The sequence below is a fragment of the Aulostomus chinensis genome, chromosome 18 (assembly GCF_037954235.1).
Source record: "Aulostomus chinensis isolate RoL2024-O1b breed Wild chromosome 18, RoL_Achi_v1.0, whole genome shotgun sequence".
Lineage (NCBI taxonomy): Eukaryota > Metazoa > Chordata > Actinopteri > Syngnathiformes > Aulostomidae > Aulostomus > Aulostomus chinensis.
In genome coordinates, this window is record NC_141337.1 from 19,683,272 (window position 1) to 19,700,000 (window position 16,729).

At 46.0% G+C, this 16,729-nt stretch overlaps 1 protein-coding gene across 3 annotated transcripts in view; it reads left to right on the forward strand.

Annotated features, from left to right (window-relative positions):
* Positions 1–16,729, forward strand: part of rbfox1 (RNA binding fox-1 homolog 1) — a 138,650-nt gene that overhangs the window by 76,640 nt on the left and 45,281 nt on the right. For 2 of the 3 annotated variants that reach the window (XM_086186070.1, XM_086186072.1), the window contains exons 3-7: positions 348–494; positions 582–635; positions 2,985–3,077; positions 6,881–6,941; positions 8,278–8,331. In XM_086186070.1, the coding sequence (XP_086042196.1) occupies positions 348–494; positions 582–635; positions 2,985–3,077; positions 6,881–6,941; positions 8,278–8,331 (409 nt within the window). The remainder of the gene's footprint in view (positions 1–347; positions 495–581; positions 636–2,984; positions 3,078–6,880; positions 6,942–8,277; positions 8,332–16,729) is intronic. The other variant, XM_086186071.1, reaches the window with a different exon arrangement.

Sequence of the window (16,729 nt, forward strand, 5' to 3'; positions counted from 1 at the left end):
CCCACTGATCCTGGATCTGCTCCACCTTCCTGCTGGTAAAGGAAGGTTCTGGTGGCTGCTGTTGCAGGATGTGCTTGCTGATGGAGGATTGTTGGGTGGAGGTTCATTGAAGGAGGGAGGTGCTGGACCTGCTCTACTTGGAAAGAGTCAGGACAGAACTTTGGTTGGGGTTTGGCGCCAAACAAATAAACCTGACCTGACTAATTACTTGAGTTACTTTCCAGCGCTGGTCACAGAGATGGACAGTTCAAATACAGAGTTTTCCTACAAACATCATCCTCTCCAACAACATGTCACAGGTCAGAGGTTATTGCTCATGTCTACATTGTTGACTTTGTGTCTTTCAGCAGACAGATGACGCCATCCGGACGGATTGTCAGATGCCAACACAAACAGCTTCTGAAAGCACAGACAGCAAGACCCAACCTAAGCGACTCCACGTGTCCAACATTCCCTTCAGGTTCAGAGACCCCGACCTCAGGCAAATGTTTGGCGTGAGTTCAGGATCTGATGGGCACAGAGGACATGGGTACAGATATGAAGCCTTAAAATCCCTCACCAGTTTTCTTCTTCCATTGCAGCAATTTGGCAAAATCTTAGATGTGGAAATTATCTTCAACGAGCGTGGTTCCAAGGTTTGTGCTGCTTCTGTTGGTTTGTTTGTTTGTTTGTTTGCTTTAACTGGTTCGGCTGTAAAATCTCAAAACCACTCATCAGTGAACTTCATCTCTGAACTGGTGCAAGAAACACTTCTAGATCCGAGCACTTCACCATTCTCAATTATCTTCTGTCACATCAGCTCTGGAGCTTCACTCATCTTCCGGCCACGCCCAGTATGGTCACATGACAAGCCTCTTTGACCACAATGGAGCAAAAAGCAAAGTAGTGAAATATTCAGAGCTTCAATAAACCAGTTCTAGTATGTGAATTGTGACAAAATAAGCCAGTACTTCGTTCTGATTCAGAACAGCAGACACTCAGGCTGTAACTGATGACTTTCACAAGTCCTGAGAGCACACGCGCAGCCGTCCTGCAGCATCACTGCTGTTGAGGCGCAAGGTATTTGGGACTAGCGCTGAACCAACCATACTAATGACTTTGTTATTGATGAAACTGTCGTCGATTGATGTTCAAAGTTAATTCAATAACGTCCCTCTCCACTTCAGTAACACGCCAGAGAGTCACAGGTGATCAATAGGCAGACGTGGAGTGTCCTCCTGAGACCGCCCACCTCCACATACATATCAACAGCATGCAATAAGAATTAGCTTGAATATGATTGGTCTTCCTGTCTTTGCTCTTGTTGCTGCCTCTGAGATTCTGTCATTGTCTTGGAAGATTTGTTTAACTAGAGGAGTGTTTGCTGTCTTCACGATGACATCAGATGGGTACTGAGCCTTGTTATTGACCCTTTAGCCTGGATTCAGTCAGGAAGCTACAAATATTGTCAGAGAAAAGAAAAAGTTTCACAGTGCCTCGCTCCATCAGATGCAACCAGCAGCTCACAAGGAGAAAAACAGTGAAGGCTGTTTGTTAATTCTGCTGAATAAGGGACTGTGTTACAATCACAACAGAACTACAGAATTTAGTTACTGTAGAAAACATGTTCGTATGAAAACTGCAGGTTTTAGTGGGGGAGCAGGTCTGTGGAGCTCTCCGTGTCTGAGCATGACGGAGCAATGAAGGGATCCACACTCTTCTACATCCACACTCATAAGATTCACATTTACACAACTCTCAAATTCTGGAAGCTACAGAACACAGACTTTTGGGAACGTCATAGAACCCTGTGCAAGTCCAGGGCTGCTGTGTGCGGCCGCAGATGTCTGAACACAATGTTGAGTTGCCATGTCACATGTTTAGCACAGGTGAGGAATTACAGCATGACCCTGTTGTCTTTACAAACGTGTGTTGTTGTTCATGAATGGTGAGAAAACCTTCGAATGCCCTGACAGACTACGATTGCCAGTCATGAAGGTGCCTGGTGATGTAACATTATTCATTTATTTGCCCCAAACTGAAAGCAATTCATGCTTGTGTACGAACCCACAAATGCACCACCCAGAGTCGTCCAGGTCTCCGAGCCTGAAGTCAAGCATCTTCTATCAAACACATCAAGTGTGTTGCTCCAGTGTTTGTCCGTGTCGTGTGTGTGTTCTTGATGAAGGATGTTTGTCCCACCACTGATCAGACCTGTTGGTACGCAGCACTACCAGGCTATATTTCCACTGCCTTGACCAATTTGTTGTCTGTTCAAGTGAGGAAACTTACAAGCTCATTTTTCCACCAAGCTATTTCCTGCAACTACATCTCTGTTCTGCAACTGAACGAAACAGGTGGCTTCCTGTTTGCATTGTAACACACTCGCAAAATGTACAGATCACGCGATATGTTTTGATACATGTTGCTATCCAGCTAATTCATTCTGGTATCAATGCTCCAGCTCGTGTAGCCAAAGAATGTGTCAGTCTCATCATTATTAGTGTGAATGTAGTCTGGGGAGCAACTGTCAACAGCATGGAACCAGTCTGGACAGTTAGCTAGCAGTCACCTAGCATCACAAGCCACAAATCGTGAGCAGCCTGCAGCCCACATACAAAACTGATGCTGGTCAAAGGGTGTTTTTCTCCAATCATAGTCTGCTCATACTCAGCTGGTAACTTAATTTGAGCTTTCATTCATTATGACTCTTTAATGGTGATAAACCGCTCATGATACTGTCCAAAACATTAGACAGTATCATGAGCATTTTATTAGCGCTCATGGAACAATCTGTGTCTGCAAGGAGGCCACATAAACTTGAAACTGCATTTGTGCCACACCAGACTGAGAAGCTCGGCCGCAAATCCTCCTGGTGGTTCATCCCAGGTTTGACATGAGCTATGAAAGTAGAATGTGGTCATGTCTGCTGTGCTATAATCATGAAAATAATAAGTACCAAATAACCAGCATGTTGTTCTTAACTCTCTCCCTCCTGAATGCAGGGTTTCGGGTTCGTAACATTCGAGCATAGTGTGGATGCTGACGGGGCAAGAGAGAAATTACACGGCACCGTGGTCGAAGGTCGTAAAATAGAGGTGCATGGTCTTTTTCAATCTGTCCTACCTTTCCTCTGTGTGTGTGTGTGTGTGTGTGTGTGTGTGTGTGTGTGTGTGTGTGTGTGTGTGAGTGTGACAGTCAACCTCCCTATTCAAGTGTTTCTCTTGAAATCAAAGTAATTTAAGGTTCATTCTTTTTGTTTCCTTCAACATGAGCAGCCTGACCCTTTCACTTGCTTTACTGTTTTCTCACCTTCGTCACCAAATTTCTCTGCTTCGTTTTACTTGTATCCATCCTGCCATTTCTGTACCGTTTATCTGTTAATGATCACGGGGGAGCTGGAGCCTATCCCAGCTGACATTGGGCGAGAGGTGGGGTTCACCCTGGATGGGTCACCAGTCGTCACACAGACTTATATCAAAAAGGAAAATAAACAAGAACCTAAAGCTCAAATTCATAAATTTGTTGTCGCAGTGAAAAGGAAATGTTGCAATGTTTAAGAAAAAAAACAAACTTTCTCCCACAAAAGTCCGTCTTGTTCATCTGAGTTGGCAGGACACTAGCACAGTTATGTAAGTGGCTCATACATGACCTGGGTCTTTAGACTCCACCCACCTGGCAGCAGAACTCCGTCCACCTTTGCTCAGTTACCCAAATTATTTTTCACATTTGCAGTCAAAATTTAATAAATACCGTATTCAGTTGAACCAGCAACCAGGCTCATTACGGGGGTCCATAACCAGAGGTCAGGTCTTCACCTCTTCACCAGAATATAGTACCCATCCATCCATCCATCCAACTGTACGTTCCTCCATCCATCCATCCATCCAACTGTACGTTCCTCCATCCATCCATCCATCCATCCATAATCCATCCATATATCTGTTCCTCCATCCATCCAGCCTCACACTCATCCTTACATCTATAATTAGAGGGTGGAGTCATTAGTAGAAGTATCAACCAATCCTGTTGAGGGGCAGGTACAGAGTCTGAATGGAGTCCAGGCCCTTGGCCCCTATTTGTATGGTGTGAAACCATTCGGTCACAGAGTTATTGCTTATTGGACAATAAACTATACACGGTGAATGGGATTATCCGCCTGGATATTGACCAGTTACCTCCAAAAACCCTGTATTTTTGCTGTTGCCCCCCAGAAGATGTTTATAGCCAGTGGGTTCACAGATGGCCATTTATCTTGGTTGCACTGACAGTGGGCAAAGGAAACTCGCCCAAATATTTTTTCTTCTCAGGGAGATTCTGAAGCAGGACAGGCCAGGTGGACCAAAACCCCAGGCTCTAATGGGTTTTCCCAGGCTCTCTTGTCAAGTGAAGGACAACTCAAAGGAGTATCACACTGCCCCCACAACTCTAAATTCTCACAAAGGAAATTAATTTCAGTTGCTTCACAACTTCATTGACTCAATCCTCCTTGCCCTGAGCTATCAACACTCATCACTCATGAACAGTACTGAGATCCTTCACTCAGGACTGTTCCTCTCCTCCAGGACTGTTTAAATACTGAAGTGGCCAAAGTATCCAGGACACTTCACTGCACTTTGTGGTTCTTATTCTGTATTCAACCTTATCAAACTCGAGCACAAGTGTTCATACAGCACTTTCACCATGAGAATACCCATTTTTGGTTCATGGCACTGGAGACTGGAGCTTTTCCTCAGCTAGCCATTCAATATAGTTTCCTCCATTTAGGGGATAAAGTTAATCTGGTGAAGAAGTGAAGCAAAAGTCAACTTTGCCAAGCTGAGGTGGAAGTTTGAATCTTTCAGAGGGTTTTAGAACAGTCCAAGTTCCAGGCACAGAGTAATGTCAATGGCTGACATTGTCATGGACCAGCAGGATCTCATCACCGTCCACCCAGGGTGGATCTCTCCAGCTCTCACCATGTGCTGGTCTTTTTCCTCATCTCTCCACCCAACAACCTCATGTTGATCTTCTGACTTGTAGCCAGAGTAGCACTATCCATTGATATCTGGAGGTGATAGATGAGTGGTTGCTCGTGCGTTTCTTCTTCTGGGTCATTCGATATGTCTTGAAACATCTCAGGCAATTTGCCACAAGTTGTGTACGTGTCAAATCACAATTTACCATCATGTTCTCAACCAGTCATATCAACAGACAATCCTCCTGTGACTTGCTGAGGTACCTGAAGCTGTGACCATCCAGAGGTCATCACAGCTGGATCTCTAGCTTTGATCCCAGGCCGCTCACCGTGCAGTTTGGACCAGTTTCCAATTCTCTCTCCCCTGACGTGCTTGTGACCATCTAACTAGCTTATGGTCGTCGAACACCTCCCTGGACTTTAGCCTGTTTATTTAGGACATAAAATGGAACTACTGATAGCCCTTAGTCCCTTACAGCCATTATGAGAAAATTATAAAAAATGCACCTTTAAAAAGTAGTTTGTAATGTTTAATCTCACATGAGCAGAGTGGACCAGCCCATGTTGGACTCTTTAACTGCCCTTTAGTGTTCACCATCAACAGCTCAACAGCTTTTATTAGATTTCTTTGAAACTTGTTGCAAGTTCAGTCATTCAATGTTACAGTTGATGAGGTTTCAGACGATAATGACTTTATTCAGGTAAAAGGAACTACAAAGATTGGAAGAGGTGTTCCCACGTCTGGGACAGGAGTTGTCGTCTTTACTATAAGGCTGTGAAGTGAGAGGGACATTTCTGGTCCAAGTCGACCTCTGGGTGGAGTTACGCTCTCAGCTTGTTCGAGAGCCTAAAGAGAGTTTATGCAGTGGAATGTTTCTTAGCCTCCTGAATAAGATTATTCCTTTCTCATCCCCTCCTTCCCCCACCATCCTCCAATGGTAGCTTGTTTAGGGCCCAATCCAACACAGTTACAACGGTAACAGTACACAAACAAGCGGGCGGGGCCAAAAGGCTTGGTAATGGTAAGTCTGGGCAAGCAAGTCATTCTGCCAGCATTTCCTCTCTCTCCTCCCCCCTCCTTGGAACGTTTGCAACGCTAAAACTCACGTGATCTTTCTTTTGGAATTGTTGTTGAGTTGATGCTGTTTGACTGACATATTTTCTTGCGTGACGGTTGGTGTCCATTCACTGAGTGTTCTCCTGAAGCTGCGTGTGCCAGCAACACTGAGATGAGATGATTGGTTTGCACCTCTCTCTGAGACTGTTGGAAACCCATGTGTCCATCCTTGGTTTATTGGTTTTTTATGATGCACCCTTATTGTCATTTACCTTTTCAGCTGTTGTTTGAATATGGAATGGTTTGGTAGGATGATTGATAACTTTGAGTTTGATACATCTGTTTTCTTTGGTTGTTTTTTATCTTAATATCTTAATGATGATCCTTGCAACAAATGAGAGGCTGTTTGGGTGTGAATGCTCTGTGTTGCTTTCATCATGACAGATCTTCTCGTGCTCTGAAAATGCCCCCATAAAACATGTGCTTCTCTTTCACTTCCTCCTCCTCTTCCTTCTCTTGCCATGCATGCATCTCCACATTGAACCAAACATTTTTTTTACCCAGTGTGCCTGCTGTTCTGATAATTTTGTCTGTATGTGTTACTGACTTGTGACGGAGCTGGGGAGCGCATGCCGACAGACATCGTGAATAGAAAATATGCAAATGAGATTGAAAGCTGATTTGTTTTGAATGTGTATTTCAGCGTCTCTGAATGCCATTTTGAAAATACACAAGTGACATGAGTGTTTGTCATGACATAGTGTGCTGCTTCTATTTTGATGATTGGTTTCAACCCTCAGAGACGATGCATGCACACTTCCTCTAATAGTAGAGTACTTCCTGTGCTGGCATGTGTTGGTCACAAGTTCTCTCTCTACCTGCTGTAGGTCAACAATGCAACAGCCCGAGTCATGACAAACAAGAAGGCAGTCAACCCATATGCAAATGGTAAGTCTGTTTTTACATAAGGATGCACTGGGATTGGTTGGTGGCATCTGTGACATCGCCTGAAGGAGCTCCTCTGCTGCACATCTTGTTAAGAAGCATTTAGCAGTCTTTGAATGCTAAGCTGCTAAACACACGTGCACTCCTCAGGTCCACCAAAATAATGGACCCTGTATCTTTACTGAGGTTCAGAGGTTTGTGAGTCTGAGGAGAGAAAGGTTGAGATCTCATTTGGTGAAACATTTGAGAGGGTGGTACTCAATAGTGCAGGTGATTGTGATACTTGACAATACCTCACAGTTGACTTCTGTGCAGTTTTCTGTACTGCGTTCACAACCAACGTTGTTCGATGCTGTTATTTGGTTGAATGAAGGCTGTGACAACAGGTGAGCAACATTCAGTCTAGAATACTGACATCAACTGACTTAGTTTGTCCTTTTTAGTTGTTCTGATAAAAAAAAAAATCCAACATCTTCTAAACATGGTAATCGCTGAACTTTGACATCAGAGCAATGTTGAATTTAAATGTCAACCTGATTTTCATAGTTTAATTGTGTCTGATGCATCTCTTATTACCTGGATCGATATGTCAATATGTCAGTACAGCAACTCGAGCTGAGCCGATTGCTTGGGGTCTTCCCAGCTTTATTGGTTGCTATGGCAATCGAGACCCAAATCAGTTTTCAGTGATGTTGTGTTTTTCTCATGAGGCTTCATCATTTATCCCAAATAAGCCAGTAGTGGTGGTGCATTGTATTCATGAACAAAGCGTGACAGTCATCACTTACTCTCAGACTGAGCTTCAACTTGATAGTTCTGTGAGTGGCGTTCTCATCCGAACCTGCCGTTGACGCTTGACCAAAGCCAGGTTTGACGAGTCCAGCGCCTGGAAGAACTTCCACATTTGCAGAGATTTGCCCATAATAGTCAAGTACCAAATCTGCAAAAATCCACAACCAGTTGGCTGATCACCTGGGAACTGAGTCCCTCCTGAGCTTTTGACCTGCTACAAATCTCTGCAGCTCGTGTTTGCTGAGTTCGTACGACCTGCTTTCTATTCACACTGATTTGACTGAAGCTTCGATTCTTCACAGGTGATCAACAACTCAGCTTGGAAAATGTTCTTGGGAACAGCCCTGACCACAACAGACAGAAATGCTGACATCCATTTCATGAATGATGACATGTGATGGCAGGAATAGAAGTTCTAATGCAGTCCAAAACTTGCAGATTATGAAGATCGTGAAGAAATAAAAATTAGGTTCAGTTGTCCTTGTCAGTGTCTTTAGTCGATGTTTGACAACAATAATCAAACTAAATCCCTTGCTGCCTCTTTCAGGCTGGAAGTTGAATCCAGTGGTCAGCGCTGTCTACAGCCCAGAGCTCTATGCAGGTAGGAGGACATGTCCCTCTCCATCTGTCACATCTGCTTTCTGTTATCTCCACCCTCCTTATCTTGGTCCTTCACTCTCTTCAGCATCTTCATTTCTCTTTCCCCTCCCTCTGGTTTTAACCTTGCTCACCTCTTCCCTCCTCTACTTCCCATTCAAGGAACATACAACCAGGCGGAGTCTGTTTATAGCCAGAACTCTGCTGAGTCACATAAGCCAGCTGCCTGTCATCTCTGCTGCCAAACAAACACAACACCAACACGCCCCCGCCCCCCGCCCCCACCTAGTCATCACCCTTGACCATTAGGGTGGAAAAGACCCAGATTGTTGGATAAGGGGAGAAAAGACATACTGAGGAATGTGAGTGAGTGAAGGACAAGACGAAAAGAGCCTAATTGTTCATTTCAGCGAGGACATTAACAGATGTGAAAGACATTTGGTAAATTGAAATCAATATTTTCAATTTCTCCAGACAATCATCCACCTCGGTGTTCTTTTAATTCATCAACGGCTTTGTATTGATTTACCTTTGCCTCTCTTTACAAGTGTACAAACCACAACTGAGACAGCAACTCCAAGCTGCTTGGCAAGCATCACTCTCAACAGGGGTGGAACGTGTAAAATGTACTGAGAACAAGTCATGTGGGGAGTTCATCAATGTAGTCAATAGGTCAAAAAGTTAAGCCTAGTCAGCCAACCCGATCAACCACAGGTTAAAGTGCAGTGCAGGTGTTTAGACACTGCAGTCTATGTTGAGACTAGCCAATAGAGGTACATGCTCCCTCTGTGGAAGTCCCTGCCTCCAAACAACATTCAGGAACAAAAAAGCTCTGGCTTCACTCCAATAATTATTCATTTATTTTACAAATGAATGAATATACTGAGAAATATGGAGAAAGGCTGTATAACAGGCGAGCATTCAGTGTGAGTGAAGCGTATGGAGGACAGACTTCAGAACACACGAGTGGTCCTGCTTCACACACTCAGCAACACACACTCCTGTTTCCAGACATTTTGGCTGAGACTCCAAGAGTTGGTGCTGACCTGGGACTGAGCCCTCAGCTCTCACATCTCCTGTAGCAGCATCAGCTCTGAGGTGGGAGGACATTGCAGAGCAGGAGTCCCTTACACCTGGAGACTATACTATATTAGTGTTGGTCATACACACACACACACACACACACACACACACACACTCACATATATGTTTTTGTGTCCTCCGCTTGTCATGAACATGGACACAGAAAGGCAGGACTAAGAGCAGTGGGATCAGACAAGCAGGCTTTATTTCCAGGCAGAGGTCGGTACACAGGTGGGAAATCAAACCTGGCAGAGAGGTCCAAAATGTGAGGCAGAAGGCGAGGTCAAAAAACAAGCAAGGTTCAGCTCTTAACAAGGCTGTGACTGTGGCTCTGAAAGAAAATGCTGGAACGTGAGTCAGGAACATCAACAAACTGGTGACGATACAAGACACAAAGGGGAGTATAAGCAGTGCTAATGGGGAGTGATTAGACACAGGTGCCAGAAACACAATCAGGAGTCAGGTGTCAGGTCAGGAGTCAGAAGCCTGGGAGCTTGAGGGTTCTACGCACTATGTTGCTGTTTCAAGGACTGCACTCTTCTGGACTGAGGTTTCATGTGGTGGTCCTGGAATCTACTGGAGCCGCTCTCCCAGTTTGGGGGTCACCGCCCCAAGTGCTCCTACGACCACTGGAACCACGTCAGCATTGACCTTTCACATCTGTTCTAGCTGTTCTTTTAACCCCTGGTACTTCTCAACCTTCTCGTGTTCCTTCTTCCTGATGTTGGTGTCAGCTGGTGTCACCACATCTATCACCACTGCCCTCCACTGCTGTCTGAATGAATCCACTCCTCCAGTCACATTAATACTCACATTCCTCCAGGCACTGGCCCAGGAGGTGGCGCTGCTGCCATTGTTGACACCAGTTTAGTAATAAATCCCAAACCCAAAACAAGTTTCCATTCATCTGAAAGCCTGATTCTCAGTTTGTCTCCTCCAGCCTGGAAACTCTCCAGCCTCTCTGATTGATTATTGAGTACCGTCCTCCTGGTCCTTACTCTGGATTCTGATCTGAATTCTCAGAGTTTATATCAGTTTAGTTCGAAATCAGATCAAGTCGTGATTGGAGGTGACTTCAGTATTCATGAGGATGTTGATAACCACAGTCTGGTGCTGCATTTCTCTCTCTTCTAGATTCAACTGGTGTCCATCAGTCTGTCCATGAACCCCCTCACTGTCACAACCACACCTCCACCTCTTCCTAGCATGTGGAACTGAAGCTGAACATCTAGTTGTGTTTCCACAGAACGCTTTTATCAGACCACCAATCAATCACTTTGGAATTTGGACTGATCAACTACACTCTACTCAGGAAAACTGTAGTTTCCAGATGTTTGTCTGATCAGGCCACACCTGGATTTAAGGAAGTGGTTCCATTGGTGCTAAATTCAGTGTCATGTCCCACTGTAACAGAGGGCGCTGTTGTCCACCTTAGTTCCTCCCAAACTGATCATTTTATCCAGAGAGCAGCAGGCACCTTAGGATCAACTTTGGACTCTACTGGCCCACTAAAAGAGAAAACTATGAATCCAAGGAAACAAGAACATTGGTACGGTTCTTGAACCTGACAACTTCAACAAGAAACCCAGAAACTGGAGAGAAGATGGCGCAAGATGGCCTTAGAACCTGGAAGAAAGCCCTTGGTAGAACCAGAGCAGCCGACTACTCAGCACCAACAGAGGAACACAAGAACAACCCAGGTTCCTCTTCAGTCCTGGAGCCAGACTGATAGAGAGCCGCAGCTCTACTGAACCAAGTAGTCCTGTTTCCCTGAGCAGCAAAGAGTTCATGGACGTCTTTAATGACAAAATTCTCCTAATTAGAAAGAAACGTCTTCTCCTGCTGCCATCAGCTGACAACATGGCCCCTAGAACCCAGAACCTTAGAGGCAGCTGGAGGACCAGACACACACTTGGATAGTTTTTCTCCCATCAGCCTTCATGAGCTCAGTTCAATAATGTCCTTCTCTAAACCTCCACCTGTCTCCTAGACCCCATCCCAACTAAGCTGCTCCAAGACTCTCTCCCCTCGTTAGCCCTTCCCTCTTAGATGTGATCAATGTGGCGCTGGTATCTGGTTCCGTCCCTCAGTCCTTTCAAGTCGCAGGAATTAAACTCTCCTCCAAAAACAAGCCTGGATCCAGAAGTTCTACCAACTACGGACCAACATCACATCTTCCTTTTCTCTCCAAGGTTCTGGAGAATGCAGTTGCTAAACAGCTCTGTGACTTCTCCACAGCAACAGCTTATTGGAGGATTCAGTCAGGTTCCAGGTTCATCCTAGCACAGAAACAGAACTAGTCAAAGGTACCAGTGACCTACTACTGGTACCAGATGAGGGACTGGTCTCTGTGCTGGTCTGATTAGATCTCAGTGCAGCTTTGATACCATTGACCACCATATCCTTCTACAGTGACTGGAACCTGTCACTGGTATTAAAGGAACCACACTAAACTAGTTCAGGTCATATTTACTAGGTCATCTCAGTTGGTACTAGTTAATGATGGTTCCTCTGAGACCACTACAGTCAGTTCTGTTGTTCCACAAGGGTCTTGGACCAGTCCTCTTCACCCTGTACCTGCTTCCTCCAGGTCACATGATCAGGAAACACTCCATGAATGTTCATTGCAATGCAGACGACACTCAGCTTAACTCATCAATGATCCACATGGAACAAACCAGCTGACTAAACTGGAGGCCTGTCTGAAGGACAGAAAAAATTGGATGACCCATCATTTCCTTTATTAAACTCTGATAAAACCGAAGTCATTGTCCTGGGCCCAAAACATCTTAGAGACACCCTATCTAATGAGATAGGTACCCTGGAAGGCATCACCTTGGCCCCCAGCACGACCGTAAGGAACCTAGGAGTTCTCTTCAATCAGGATCTGTCCTTTAACTCCCACATTAAGCAGATTTCTAGGACTGCTTTCTTCCATCTATGTAACATCGCTAAGATCAGACACATCCTGGCTCAAGAAGATGCAGAAAAACTAGTCCATGCCTTTGTCACTTCCAGGCTAGATTACTGCACCTCCCTCCTACCAGGCTGGACTAATAAGTCCCTAAAGACTCTCCAGCTGGTCCAGAACACTGCTGCCCGCGTGTTGACTAGAACTGGTAGCAGAGACCAGGTCTCTCCTGGACTGCTTCTCTGCATGGCTCCCTGTCAAATTCAGAACAGAATTTAAAATTCTTCTCCTAACATCAAAGTCCTCAACAGTCAGGCTCCTTCATCCCTGACAGAGCTCCGAGTCCCCTATGATCCAGCTAGAACCCTTCACTTCCAGGATGCAGGGTTACTGCTGGTTCCTAGAGTTCTAGCAGTAGAATGGAGCCAGAGCCTTCAGTTATCAGGTTCCCCTCCTGTGGAACCGTCTCCCAGTTTCGGTCCGGGATGCAGACCCCCTCTCAACCTTTAAGAGCAGACTTAAGACCTTCCTTTTGATCAGGCTTATAGTTGGGCTGCTTAGGCTGGCCCTTTCGATCTGCTGCTATAGGCTTAGACTGCTGGGATCTCCCATGATGCACTGGGCTTCTCTCTACTCCTCTCTGTCCTCCTATATGTGTCATACATAAATCATACTCATACGTATTACTAACTAGTCTTCTTCTCCGGAGCCTTCGGGCTCCCCTCATCCCAGATTCTGGTGCTGCTGGAGGAGGCTCCAGACCTGAAGAGGCTCCAGCTGCCACCCATAGCTCCACCTGCTCACGTCCCCGTCTGTCCATCAGTCTCTCCTCCTTTCTCTCTCTTTATCTCTGTCCCTCTCTTTCCTTCTCTCTCTCTGTCTTCCACCATTATCTCTCTTTGTCTCTGTCCTGCTCTCCTGCTCTCTTTCCCCTCAGAAGGCCATCCCCACTGATCCTGGGTCTGCTTGACATGCCTGCCTGTTAAAAGGAAGGTTTTCGTCGCCGCTGTTGCAGGATGTGCTGCTCATGGAGAATTGCTGGGTGTAGATTCATTGAAGGAGTGAGGTACTAGACCTGCTCTACCAGTAAAATGTGTCAAAAGAGAATTTTTTGTTGTGATTTGGCGCTATACAAATGAAATTGACTTGTCTTGACTTGACTTGACTTTGTCCACCACCTCGACGTCAGGTTGGTTTACCAGTAGCTGTTTGTTAGTCTGGAAGCTGTATTCCCACAGCACCTTAACGCGGTTGTTCTTGACCACTTATGGTGGTACGTCCCATTGGGATCTGGGTACTTGTCGTCCATAATGAGTATAGATTTTTCTGCACACTATCCTCGCCACTTGGTTTAGCCTCTCCATGTATGCTTTTGCAGCTAGCATCTTCCACCCCGCCACTATGTGTTGGACTGTCTCAGGAGCGTCCTTACACAGCCTGCACCTTTGGTCTGGTTTGGTGTGGTAGTCCTTGGCCTCTATAACTCTCGTGCTGCCATGATGAGTGCCTCTGTGCTGTCTCTCAGTCCAGGGTGTGTTCTAGTCATTGGTAGGTCTTCTTGATATCAGCCACTTCCTCAATCTGGTGGTTGTACCTGCTGTGTAGGGGCTTGCATGTCGACACCTGTTCCTCTGTCTCCTCACTCTCATCAGGTTTCTGCTGTCTGAGGCATTCACTGAGCAGCTCGTCCTAAGGGGCCATCTTCTTGATGTACTCTTGGATTTTTGATGTTTCATCCTGGACAGTGGATCTGATGCTCACTAATGCGCGCTCGTCCTCCCTGTTTCTGCTTAGTGTACAGCCTCAGGGTGCTGGACTTGGGGTGAAACCCTCCACGCATAGTGAAGAGCTTTCTGGTCTTTATGTCTGTGGCTTCCCTCTCCTCCCTTCTCCAGCTTATGATCCCAGCAGGTATCTGATGTCCAGCAGTACATACATGTTGACATTTTGGCTCACAAAACAATCACAAGAACGGCTCCAGCCTACCTGGGATCCCTGATCCAGGTCTACTCTCCTTCTCACTCACTACGCTCTGCATGCGAAAGACGCCTGGTGCTTCCAGCCCCGCGCTGCTCCAAATCTCTCGCCAGACTCTTCTCTTCTGTTGTTCCCAAATGGTGGAACGAACTACCGAACTCTGTGTGTTCTGCTGAGTCCCTTTCTACTTTTAAGAGACAATTGAAGACTCAATTGTTCAGAGAGCACCGAGGCACTGAACCTGACTCTTCTCCTCTTTGTCCTGTGGGGCAGAATAAGTCAGAGGGTCCAAGACCCAGCACTTAGTGACTATGTAGCACTAACTGTGTTGTGTGATGTTGTATGTTTGTCAAAAAAAAAAAAGAGGGTGGGAGGGGCGACACTTCTTCTGCCACTAGATGGCAGTACCTGTGACCAAATCACAACTGAAGCACTTTTGCGCTACTATGGGTTTTTCCTTAAGTCTGAATTCTTGCCTGTGTTGTACGTCGCTTTGGACAAAAGCGTCTGCTAAATGAAATTGTAGAATTGTAGAATAGTAGTTGATGGCTGGACCTTGTTCCTACCGTTCAGCTAACTCCTCAGTACTTGTCTTACTCTCTGGAGGTATTTGGCCGTGATTGATTTCCTTGCTACCTCCTTGTGGCTTCCATCAGCCTGTGGGATCCCAAGGTACTTGTAGCTGCTCTGATTATCACCTGTGTTCCCTTCTGGTAGGTCGACCCCTTCAGTTCTCATCATCTTGCCTCTCCTTGATACCATCCGGCCATATTTGTCCAGTCTGAATGACCTCTTTATGTCGTTGCTGTAGATCCTGGTAGTGTGGATCAGCGTGTTAATTTCTAGCTCATTCCTGGCATACAGCTTGATGTCATCCATGTAGAGTAGGTGGCTGATCATTGCCCCGCTTCAGAACCGGTATCCATAACCACTCTTTGTGATGATCTGACTGAGGGGCTCAGGGCGGTGCAGAGCAGGAGTGGTGACAGTGCATCTCCTTGGTTTATGCCACACTTGATGTTAATTTGGGCTGCTGGCTTTGAGTTGGCCTCTGGGTTCGTCTTCCATATCTCCATCAAGTTTCTGCTGAAGGCTCTCAGTTTACTGGTGATGTTCCAGATGTTCTAGTATCCATGTGTGTGGCACTGAGTCGTAGGCTTTCTTGTAATCAATCCAGGCGCTGCACAGGCGGGTCTGTCTGTTCTTCCAGTCTCGGGCAACTGCTCTCTCAACCAGTAGTTGGTGCTTGGCTCCTCGGGTGTCAGCGCCAATTCCTTTCTGAGCCCCATTCATGTATTGACCCACGTGCTAACTTATCTTAGCTGCTATGATACCTGACAGGAGCTTCCATGTTGTGGAGAAGCAGGTTACTGGTCGATAGTTGGATGGGATGGGTCCCTTCTGGGGGTCCTTCATGACCAGGACTGTCCTGGGTTCGCCACTCTGGGTGCATCCCATCTCTTAGCAACTGGTTCGTCTGTGCTCCAAGGCATTCATGGGGTGCAGTTAGCTTTTTCAGCCAGTGTTTGTGGATCATATCGGGGCCCGGTGCTGTCCAGGTCTTCATCTTTGACACTCTGTCTTGGACGTCTGCCATTGAGATGGTTCTTGTTCTGGGAGGTTCCTGTGGTCAGTTCTCAGGTCCACTTGCCATTGTCTTCATTGGCATCAGTGTCTTCTCTTTCCCATATATCCCTCCAGTCCTTTGCCATCTCTGCTCTTGGTGGGCCTGGTTGGTAATTGTTCCCCTGCCACTGGGAGAACACGTTGGCTGTGTCGCTGGAGAACATCTTGTTTATTCTCCTTGCCTCTATGTCTTAGGTGTATCTCTTCAGTCAGGTGACCAGAGCTGTTAGCCTTTGTTTGGCAGTTTCAAGTGTCTCTGGTATGGATAGCTTGGTGTATTTCACACCTTTTTCACCATGTTTCCTCACTGCAGCTCTGCCAGCTTGCTAATTTCTCTCTTTGTTGCCTTTATATTGACCTCCATCCTTCTCTTCCATGAAAGGTATCGTTTCTCTTGCTCTATGTCCATGTCTAGGTGGTACCCAAGTATCTTCAGTACACTGTTGCCATACTGTGCATCAGCTCGTTGGTTCACGATCTTCCTTCTTAGGTCAGCAGCTCTTGTATTGAGGCTGTTCATATCGATTGGGGCTTGGTACCTAATCTCAGTTGGTGGGGGTGATGATGACATCCCCCCGCTGACCTGTCATCCTGGCTCCCCCTTGCTGTAGCATTATTGTTGTACCTCATTAATCTCTAGTTGTGACAGTAGTTTCTGGTTACGGATGTTGGAACACTGGGCTGAACAGTCATTTCGTTGTTAACCTAGATTGTGGGTTCCGAAGCATCCATAGGTCCCACATTCTTTGCATGTATCCCGTCCCTCTGCGATTGCTCGTTTTGTTGTGCAATGGATATAAAGCAG